At 38.0% G+C, this 11,351-nt stretch overlaps 1 protein-coding gene across 1 annotated transcript; it reads right to left on the bottom strand.

Moving 5' to 3' along the window:
• Positions 1 to 78: 78 nt before the first annotated feature.
• On the bottom strand, positions 79 to 2,431 carry myct1b (myc target 1b). The gene is made up of 2 exons (XM_020627756.3): positions 2,253 to 2,431; positions 79 to 1,148 (listed from the first exon to the last, which is right to left on the bottom strand). The coding sequence occupies exons 1-2, from the start codon at positions 2,305 to 2,307 to the stop codon at positions 649 to 651; spliced, it is 555 nt and encodes a 184-aa protein (XP_020483412.2). The 5' UTR covers positions 2,308 to 2,431; the 3' UTR covers positions 79 to 648.
• Between the last annotated feature and the right edge of the window lie 8,920 nt (positions 2,432 to 11,351).

Raw genomic sequence — 11,351 nt, 5'->3', positions numbered from 1 at the left:
AGTTTTGTAATGAACCATGCAACCAGAAAAGGACGAGCACCTATCTAAAATCATCAATAGTCTTTATTGTTATATGAGAAAATAAAATAAATCACGCAGTGTTCAGTGTTCATCTCTGTACATCATATCATGCCTAGCAATGGTTACAAAATACTAACCCATATTTGCACTACAATAAAGGCTAGTATTGATCTTAATATTTACAATCTATTGATTGTTCAGAGGCATTTTTCAAGCAACAATGCAAAATAAAGTTTTGCTGTTTACCTCTATCATAACATTGTATTTTAGTTATAGTTTTGGTCAAAATAAGATATCTGAAGAGCTGACAATTGGCATATTTAAATATTTTGTGACCGTATATATAGATGAAAAAACTAATGGATGAATGAGAAACTCATATGCATGTATTGTAAAATTAGCATTAGTTGCATCCGTGATAGATATCTTAATACTAAGCGGCTGAAGTTTAATGGCTGTGGACACTTCTTATTCAGTTAGGAAACATCTTTTCAAACTGAAAAGTGTCATGAAAAGATGTGCTATACCAAGAACAGTCACTTTCTTAAGAGCAAAACCAAGCCAGAGTCTTGTGCAATCCCAGAGTGTTTTCTTTTTTCACTTTTTTGGTATTTAATGTCGACAGATTCAAGTGCATGTCTCTTCAAAGGCGTGGATGACACTGTCGTATGCAGGAGGGGGAGTCTGTGAGGGCAGGAATCCTTTAAGTCCGTTACCACCCAACCAGAAGGAATGCCTCTTGTTTGGCACCAGGGCTGCTGAATCTGATGAGTTTGATGCTGCCATGTCATCAGACATGTTGATCTGAGTGTCCTCTCCCATCCCCTCCAGACCTGCCCTGCTCCTCTTGGTCACTGGGCGAAAGGTGGACGTCTCTATGCCAGGCTTAATCCCCAGAGGGCCCACCGGCTCCAGAGATGGCTGCCTGTAGACACTCAGAAAAGTGCTCCTGTAAAGACCCAGCTGGCCACCTGAGGGGTTTTCTGATGGTGAATATCTCTTTCTGGAGCGCCTGGTGATCCTAGCAGTGGCCTGCCGCCTTGACGCCCAGGTCAACAGAACGTAGACTAGAGCGCCCAGCAGCAGGCCCACAAGCACTGACAAACAAAAGGCGAGAATCATATCGCCTGGAAAGAGGGGGGAAAATCAATGCAGTGTGTCAGAAAAGGGGAAATTGTGAAGGATCAAAAATAATGGTTGGAAATGATGATAAGCTCAGAACAGGATGCATTTTATTGTCCTGAAAATGAGGAGGATTGCTTCCCTAGATGCCTGTTGGAGCAGCATTTCAAGTAAGGAGTAAAACCGTTTTAGCACAAGGAGCTTTTACATTTCAGAAGCACACCTTCTTCTGTGCAGTATGTGCCAGAAGTGTTTAAGGGAGTTTTGTTCTTTCTATCGATTTGTATTTCTGCTCAACTCTATTCAAGACACAATGTTATATAAAAAGCTTACATCATACCACTGTGGGGGTTTACTGTCTATGAAGAATCATTGTGTATAGATAAAAACTGACCCTGTCATGGGTGCGATGCTTGAAAAAAAAACCACATTGTTTTTTTATATTTCATAAATTCAGAGATTCTCTTGATGCAACTCTTAAGTCAAGTTTATATGCACCATTCCACAACAATATGATAATAAGCGTTTTGTAAAAGTCTTAAATAGGAACTAAGATCACATTTACAGAATAACACGAAACATTGTTTTGGATTTTTGTGGAATCAGATTATAAAACAGATAGAATGGAAGATAAAATGGAATAAAACATGCAAAATGAGAAAAGAAAGGACTGCAAAGACGGATGTAAATATGCAGCCCTGGATTTAAATAGGCAACCAGAAAACGGGTTTAATTGAACTGAGAGTCGATCTCAGGAAATAAGTTCCAAATATGTGTTGCATATAAACCACTCTGATCGGAATTGCCTGGATGGTAAATAATTACATTCTAATTTAATACATCTGAGCACTAAAGTGAGCGAGTGCTTTATTTTGAGACATTTTGCTGACGTTTTAAATGCTGGGATATATGTAATGAGAAATAATGAGAAAGCCAGTTTCGCAGATGAAATAGCTTTTCCAATGAAAAAGTAATTTGCTGTTCCCTCAGAAGAACTATTGAGTCAACTTTTTAGAAAGAAAATGCTACTCTGACATGGCACCTTTGGAAAATAGTCACAAGATCTTCTCAAAGAACAAAAAAAAGTAAAAATATAATAATCCACTCACCTAGGTTGAAGGATTTTAGTATCTCCAAAATGGGATGTGTTTCATTTTGCGCCATAATTCCACCATAAACTGGTGTTATATTCCACAGTGACACCAAGCACCCAGATGAACACTGAGCTTTTCCAAGACAGTCTCGCTGCCTTTTTCCCTCCTCTACTGTGTTTTGTATGGCGGAAACTTTGCTGTCATGCTTCCTTCCCTTTCTGGTTTTAAAATTAGCGAGGGCATTGCTTATCTGTGTGGGACACAACTTGGGGAAACAGGGTTGTTTCCTTTTGCATCACTTCCTCAAGATCAATACTTTTTAACAATGGCTCCATTGGCTTAAGTAAAGTCATGTTTCTTATGTTCTCTCGCAACTACACAACACATATTTGCAAATATTTCAAAGAAGAAAATCTGAACAAAGACAAGGTTTCCCATAATCTTGAAATGGTTCTAGATAAGCTTAACCATAAAATCTGACCATCCACCAGAGAGTCTGCAGGCTGTCAAACTCCCAGTCTCTGTGGGGATTTCCTTCAATTGTTACAGTGTTCCCACTTCACCTCAGTCTTCAGGCTGACGTGACCACAAACCAGCCTTCTGCAGCTCCAAAGCTGATACATTTTCAGATTCGACTGTTCCCACTTTATACAATTTCATAAAGCTGCATTAAAATAGGGTATTTACTATACACACAGATGAACTATTAAAGACCTGAACTTTTGACCGCTTTGTCTTAAAATGTCCTGCAGGTGGTGCTAAAGTACTTACAATAAAAACTTATTTTGCATTCTACAGCATTGATGCATCCAGAGCTACTCAAAAAAAGCATTATTTAGTAATAAGTAATTTCATACCAAATGCTCTTTCAAGACAAAAGGAGCAGGTGTAGACCGTAATCTTTGTTATTTTTAACCAGAGAGTGTTTTGTTCAGAACATATAGACAGACAAGTATGTAAAGTAGTTTAAAGTAAAACTTGTCAATTGTATATATTGACTTGAAACTTATTTAGCATTTTTCTTTTTATATAAGTCATTCCCTAATCTTGACCACAGAGACACCAGGTGGTTAGTAAGGGTTATTGACAGGAACAGAGAACAAAATCCCTTCAGTCATCTAAAAACATGAGGTCTGAATTGAGCTGATGCTTCTATGACTCACACTGAAATCACACTGAAAGTATCACATAATGAATGTTGTTTATTATTTATCCAGTCAGCGTTGTCTGACTATGGCAACAGCTTTTGCACTTTCTGTATCTGCCTATTTTTGTATCCACAAAATTTGGCATGACAGGTTGCATAAGTTCTTTGCGAATCATAAAAAGTGAGGAACCCCCGACAGTTGATCAGAAACCTTCTCAAAATTGTAAGTAGCCACAGAAAGAGATCATGTGACGCTTTATTAATGACCTAACAAATGGATTGTGGTCCAGATGGTAGGCCTATGCAGCCAGTTCCTAATCCATTGGAGGTCTCTTGCTAAATCATTTAAGAGTTGGTAAAAAAAAAAAAAAAAGGCAAAGCACATAAACACGCTTATGGAGGATTTACCCACAACCTGACAACCATAAACTTCTTACTTAATAAATCAAGCATTCTGAAAACTTTTAACCATTTATAATTTATGTAGCCTATGTTATAATGAATGTCACACATTCTTTATAATTGTCATCTACTACAGCATCATGTATTTCTGTCATTTAAGGATATTGCATTACATAATATCACAGAAACATAACAACTCTTGTAAAGGTCCCTTTAAGGTCACAGCGGGGTGCCATAAACTAACCCAGACGGGACACCCGGAATTCCTCTCTCTTTAACCAATGAATGAACCCTTTTGTCCCGAAAAATTAGGAACTAGACCACACATTATTGCGACCCTTCCTTTATTTTGTGCAGCCAGCAGCCAGCGTGCCACTCTTCTTCCATTTCTATGCGACGTCTTTTTGCGGTTACAACAAACTTCACGTCACGCCACAATGTTTCATTTTCGCTGTAACCAATGGCAACAAGGCGACACAAACACACACACACACACACACACACACACACACACACAGAGACACTTCCTCTGTTAAGTTATCATGCTCTGCAGCCCTCAAAGTGGTAAGATAAAGAGTCAAATACAGCTTGTGATTTTAATGGTAGTTGTTTTTGCAACGTAGGCTACGTTTTTAGGGTCCTGCTTACGTAAGCGCTATTACTTTTGTGATGCATTTAAGCTGGTTGAGTTTGTAGTGTAGTGTTTTAGCAACTTCCCCTCGTGTTAATCTGACGCTAATGGGGCTGCACTCCTCAATTCAAATAGCGTCGCTCACAGGCACTCACCTTTATTTGATAGGCTACAAGATACAGGCATAAATGTAGCCTAATAAAACCGTCGGTGGGTAATAAAGTTGTGCCTTATAGCTAGTTTAGTCACTTCCTTGTGCTAATTTTGACATGTTGTCACTCAACAGTTTAACTTCCTTTTTTTGATAGCTCTTCATAGTGATTCATCATAGAACTACTTTACTGACTTTCATTACTATATGATAATTGGCTGCTGTTATTTTTCTGTTGAAATGCCTACACTTGTAAATCCCATGTAGTTTTTTAAATGTCACCTTTATTCGTACTGAACAGATATCAGTGAATACTTAGGCTATAACAAGTGTAAAGGCACAGGTGTGATTCATTACATTGACTATTGCTGCATTCTATTTAGGTAACCCAGTTTCAAGACTTCTGTACTGTAAAAATATTCTCTGACTGACACTGATTAGAGAATAGTGGAATGAGGCCATCGTTAATTTGATTATTCACACCTGTTCTTAAACTAAAACTTAAAATATTATTGAATGTCCACTTGGCCTTTTTATGCAAATATGAAGACATTTCAAGGGTAGGACATTGATTCTGTTATCGTGTGAAAATCTAAACTAAGTCTTATTATATTGTTTGTTTTTCTAGATAGGGTTATACGCTTCCTTTTTATTTGCTTGGGAAGCTCTCTAAAAGCGAACATTATTTTACTAGGATCTATGATATAACGTAAAGTTTCTTCCAAGAATATACAAAAATAAATGGTTGCATAATGTACAGTATTATCAGTTGAAATGCTTGCAGATGATGGTAATCTTTCAGTGTTGGGCCAAGACTTTTAAGAGGGTTGTTCTTTTCAAGTTACAAAGTGACTTAAAATGTCCAGTGCTTGTTTTTATTAAGGCATTCAACATTACTGTGAGCAAAAAAAAAAAAAATACGTTTAAGAGTGAGTCCTATGAAACTTTGATAAGTTAGCGAAACAGTGAGCAATCAATGTAGAAAACTGGTTGACAATATGTGTGGCCCCAGTTGAAACCTTTACCTTTAAAACTTACTCCTCTTTCGCAGGAAATGAATGGAAGAGGTGCTTCTATTGGACAGTGAACCTGCTTGTCCTTGCATGAAACCTGAGATTCAATTGGACCTGGTCCTGCAGTGAAATTTAGAAAGAGAAGAAGAGAGCAAGAGAGGGAGGGGCAGAGGGGATGTCCCACTCAGGACAGTTGTGAAGAATCTTCTGCTCTCAGCATCAGTTCACCTTGTCACACAGCTGCGACGAGAAGACATGGCATCCCCAAGGCACTTAGGTCGAGGGTCTGTGGACATTGCAAATGTGATGCAAAAACTGCAGGGTAAGTGTCCCTCTTTTACTCTGTTTGCTTACGGGACAAAACATTCTCCCCTCTGCGCTGCTGCACCGTTAGATTGTGCTGATTCAATACCTGGGCTGCATGCCCAGTTGAAGTGTGCCAGGTTTTGCAAGGAAAGATGCTACTCTCACACACATGCTTACACACTCCCACAAGCATTCATTTTGGAAATGTATAGTTAAAATTAAACTTTTATGAATACGTCATAAAGTACTGCCAGTAAAAGGTCTGTCCATTCCTGGTGTATCCATTCTGTTTTGCATGTGAACTCATGAACAGAAGCCCTCAGCTGCATTGTTAAATATGTTTACAATGATTGACAAATGTGAGTGGGCTTACATGAACCCTTTAAAAACTTCCCAAAAAAATTAAATTACTTGTTTTGGAACTTTGATTTAATTTGCACATGGTGTTTTGGATTTTTTTTTTTTTTTCAAATGGTACATAATCTTATTTGAGATAATAAGAAAGTTAATGTTCTTTCATGGAGTATCTTGTGACCCACCCAAGAAGATGCTCCATTGTTTGGCAGCCTGGATAGGGTATTGAAAAAGTTATTTATAGAAACGTGATTTGTTTAATGCAGTGAATATATCTCTGAAGCTTTTCTTGGATCAAACTGTCTTCACATTTTTAAAGATGATTTTCTGTTGAGATTTATACACCAAATTGGTTGCAAAGAGACACGTGTTTTCTTATCATGTCATTAACCAAGTACCATCCCTTATAAATTAATCAAGTTAACTTAGTGTTAGTACAGAGAACTTAATGGAAACATCACACATATAATTTTATCCAACCCACAAGACGTTTTTATCCAATTCTTGGGTTAAGATTTTGCTCCTTCTTTTTGTAATTTCTTTACAAAGCCATCTGATCATAATCAACATTTAGTTTGGTTTAAGTCTTTTTATGGGATACTGGCTCACAACAATTGTGGCTTCAGGAATGCACAGACAATGCACTGAACGAGACTAAAACCTGACACCCTTTCTGCCCTTGGTAGGAGAATAGATCGATAACGGGAGTCTCTCTGCTTGTCGGTATCCCCCTTTTGTTACCAACACTACACAAGTCTGGTAGAGTCTGGCATCCGCCTTGTCTCGGTTTAGATGTATTTCTAGATGTACAGACTACCAGGAAATATTTCGCGATTTTGCTTGTTACCATAGCAACTCTTATGAAACATTTGTCTGTGGTTTTGCCAATGTTGCCCATTTCCGCCTCTAGAGACACTTGGCTTCCTGTTCACTGCTATTTCTATTTGCTCAGTATTGATATGTATAAATATATTGTACACACAGTGTGAAAAGTCATGGCTGAAAATCTGAAGATCACTGGAAGTGAGTTCAACTATCTTATAATGCTGTACAGAGTAAGCCATGAAAACAAACTAAATACCAAACCAAGATAGAGAAACATCCACCTAAGTTTAGGTTATCCTGCTCGCTCCCAGTGTCCTTTTATCATCCTTCACATCCTCTGACAGGAGAGCTTCTGTAGCATGTTTTCTGAATACAAACTATTACACAAATAAGAGAATTGGCGGTTCAGCCATTATTAACTTCGGCCCTAAACCGCTGAACTATATACTATAATTATGCAGACTGTCTGACTAATAATATGACAACTGAAAACCTACTTATTCTGCATTTTAGTTGTCACTCCTGCTTTGTTTAAGTCGTATCTTTACAGCTGAAGAGAGACAAGTAATGTTGGTAGGAGGGAGTAGGGCATGACATGCAGCAATGGTCTGAGGTTGAATTCAAACCCCTGGCCACACCCCAACAGTCAGTATAAATATTAAGAAATAAAGAACAACCATAAATAAATAAAAATGGCTAAATGTACTTTTGTGACTATCTTTCAAAATCTGAAAAATCAACATCAATATTGGGGGAATTTCCGCTGAACTGTGCAGACACGGCATAATGTGAAATGCAAAGCGCCAGCCACTGTCGTGTGTTTTACGTCAGGAAGTTAAGTTCCGTGTCAAGCTACATCTGGAAGACGTTATCATGCCAGTTGTTATTGGTGCTCTGTAAAAACCTTTTGCTGGTGATCCGATGCAGCTTCCTGTCTTTAAATGCATCCTGCGAAGAGAATCAGACTCACTTTACATAAGCAATGGTCTCTCTGGGGAATTAATTATGGACATCAGCAAATCTTAAAATGTTTGAAAACACACTGATTGTCTTGATAGTGTGACTGTGTCAGTCCACATTGTGTATTGAATCATATTGAATCATTCTAAAGATCTTATAAATACACTTGTTTCCACTTGTTGCTGTCATCATGTTACAGTAGTATCTGTTTGATTTCAGTGCTCTTAGACTAAAGTGTAGCAACACCCTGCAGCCTTAAATGCCCTCAGGGTCCACCTGATGTCTGTTAGCTGCCTGTTGGAGTGTGCAGGACCAGCCTGTTTCTTTCATCATACCCATGCGCTTGTGGGTTTCTTGTAGGTTTCACTCTAGCTAAGGCTGCATGTCAAACAGGAAATTCTGAAATGTAGCTGGTAAAGGGTTTGATGTGACGTCATGTACTGTTCATTCAGGTCTTTAGTTTCATACTGACAGGTTAAACCCTATTAATGTTTGTAACATAGTATATTTTAAGAAGGAATAGTTATACAATTTGCAATCTCATTACACAGACAGAGATGAATTAAAATGGTACTTCTGCTTGTACAGCTTGTTCTAGTCTTCTGACTACTCAAGGCGCTTTTACATTGCATGATAGGTCACACCTACGCATTCACACCTATTCACACATTGATGGCAGAGGCTCCTATGTAAAGTGTCAATCAGTAGATTAACTGATTTCGTTTATATGCATTCGTCCTTCGCCAGTGAAGCAGTGGGAGCAACACATGCATGTGTGAAAATGAAGATAGGTTAAACACTTAAATGTTGTAGTAATTAAGCTACACGATAGAAGCAGTGATACTAATGAGTTTTATTTAAAACATAGCACTAAAAGAGTAAAACATGATCTGTTCATGATTACTTTCATTTGAAATGTCATATCCTCTTTAGCCTTGTTGCATTACAATGTGTGACAAGTTATCAAGCTGCAGGATATTTGATTTATCATCATATGGGCTATAACAAATAATGTAGGCTATATATGTATTCTACATCATGTCAGAAAAAAGTGATAAATTACTATCACAATTTTCTGGACCCATTGTGTCACCTGTAAATGTTGTGTTGTCCTGACCCCAAAAAAATATTAAGTTTAATTATAAAAGTTTAGTGAGACAGAAGGAATCCTCAAATTTCAGAAAATGGGAGTGAATGTTGATTTTATTTCTAGAAAAATGACTTTTATAAATAGGTCAACCATCACAAAGTTACCTATTCATGTCGTCCAATCAATGAATCAGTTTTTCAAGCTCTAAAGATCACACTGTTTTATAAAGCTCCTTAAAATTCTGCACGTTGCCAGTATCAACACAGGATACCAGTTTTAAAAAGGTCACAAACCAGCCAAACCGCTGAAGTAGAGCCATCCATTGTTAGAAATCTATTTTAATCAAGGATGCAGAGTAGTAACATCACAGGTGGAGTAAAAGCAAATAAAAGACAGACAAGCGTGCACGTTGTCAGCTGTAAGAGATGCTTCTACTCCACAGTGTCACTAACAGCTGCCAGGAACAGACAATGATATGATCTCATTAACAGAGAACCACAATCCCACTTCACTCTGCGCAAAGCTCCCCTAGACTTTTTTGAGTCGTGTAAAGCAAACCCTGTCCTATATCTTTAAGGTTCTGCTATCATTTGTTATCTTTGTTTTTTAATATTAGCTTAAAGTATTGTTTTGAAGGCCAGGATCCATCCAGTAAGCAGTAAAACCTCCCTTTCAAGCAGCTCTGAATGGACTGCTTCAGAATAATTTCTTGTTTGCCTGTCAGAGCCTAAGTAGGGCTTCTCTCCACTAAATGGAACAACAACAGAGTGAGTGGGCTTTTACAGTGCTCCCAGGTGACCCACACAGTCCAGTGAAGCCAAGCACCTTTTGTACAGTATTGCCAAAGGTATCATCTGTCCTAAGATCACCTTAAGTACTCCTTTACTCATGCTCTGTGTGGTGTTCGATGCTGGGCTTTCCACTTTTAATTGCCACTTAGCTGCTAGTGCTACATCAGGCTTAATTAAGTCAGTTGACTTGGACATAATGACTCAGTGTTGGGGAGCAGTTTTGCATGAGGATTTCATGCTTGTCAGAGCTTGAATATCAAGCCTGACACACATGTGTTCTTATAACACAAAGTAAACATATGTGTTCAGGACTCTGGACAGCTCCATAATAGCTACAGTAGATGGATTTGAGACTGAGCTTAAAGTTTTCCGTCACAAAATATTGTTTTGTTTTTTAAAGCTACTGTGAGAACTATCAGCTTTTGTCAATTTTGGCGACCCCTGAGGAAAAACCACAGTATGTCTAATATAGGAATGCACCGATGTATTGGCCGATATCAGCCCTGTTGACAAATATCGGACCATTAGCAAAAAATGTGGAAGGCACTGATGTTGGTAACCAATGTTTAAATGCATCAATTTAATGCTGGCAAGCTAGTATGTAAGATTCAGAGAAGAGGTATTTTTATCAGGCAGAAGAAGTCACCTGATTAGTTTTCATGGTTAAACGTGACAGGAATGTCGGCAATGTGGGAGTCTTACAACCTGAAGGATTGGATACTAACATGAATGTAAATACAACAAGTAAATACGTCTTATCAGCTTGGGGCTCTGATGGCCTAGCGGTTAGCACCCCAAGTATGGAAGCCTGGTCCTCCAAGCTGGCGGCCCAGACTCAAGTTGGACGTATGGCTCCTTTCCCACTTGTCATTCCCCACTCTCTCTCTCCACGGTTTTCTCCTCTATCCACTGTCCAATCAGAAAAAGGCAAAAATCCCCCAAATTAGTCTTTAAAAAATAGATTAATACATCAAATCAGATAGTTCATTTTAGTAAGAGTGAATTAAAAAGAAGAAATAGCAAAAAAAGAGAATCGGCAATTGGTTAAATTGTTATTTTAAAGATCTGTATCTACCCTTATTTTCACAATCAGGGCATTGCTAAATTTTTCACTTCAACACATTGTTGCTTCTGATGGAAACAAAAACACATAACTTCCTTTGCATCAGAGGATTTTCCTGGGTTGGACAGTTTTTTTATGGTGACCTTTCACCATTCACTGTGGTGCTTATGGGACATCAGCAGTATTTATAGGACTATTTATAGGACTCTACTCATCAGTTCTCTTAAAATACTCATAATTTACATGTATATGTACATGTACATGTACATGTCAGAAAGCTAACTCTGACCCCAATAAATATATTATTATTAGATATAACTGACTGCAGAGTTACTACTTAAACCAAAAAAGATAATTATTATATAATATATGTATTTTTTC

This window comes from Labrus bergylta, chromosome 18 (genome assembly GCF_963930695.1).
Source record: "Labrus bergylta chromosome 18, fLabBer1.1, whole genome shotgun sequence".
In the NCBI taxonomy this organism is placed as follows: Eukaryota; Metazoa; Chordata; class Actinopteri; order Labriformes; family Labridae; genus Labrus; species Labrus bergylta.
Note: the sequence above shows the minus strand (reverse complement) of the source record. Positions and strands in the feature narration are given on the sequence as shown.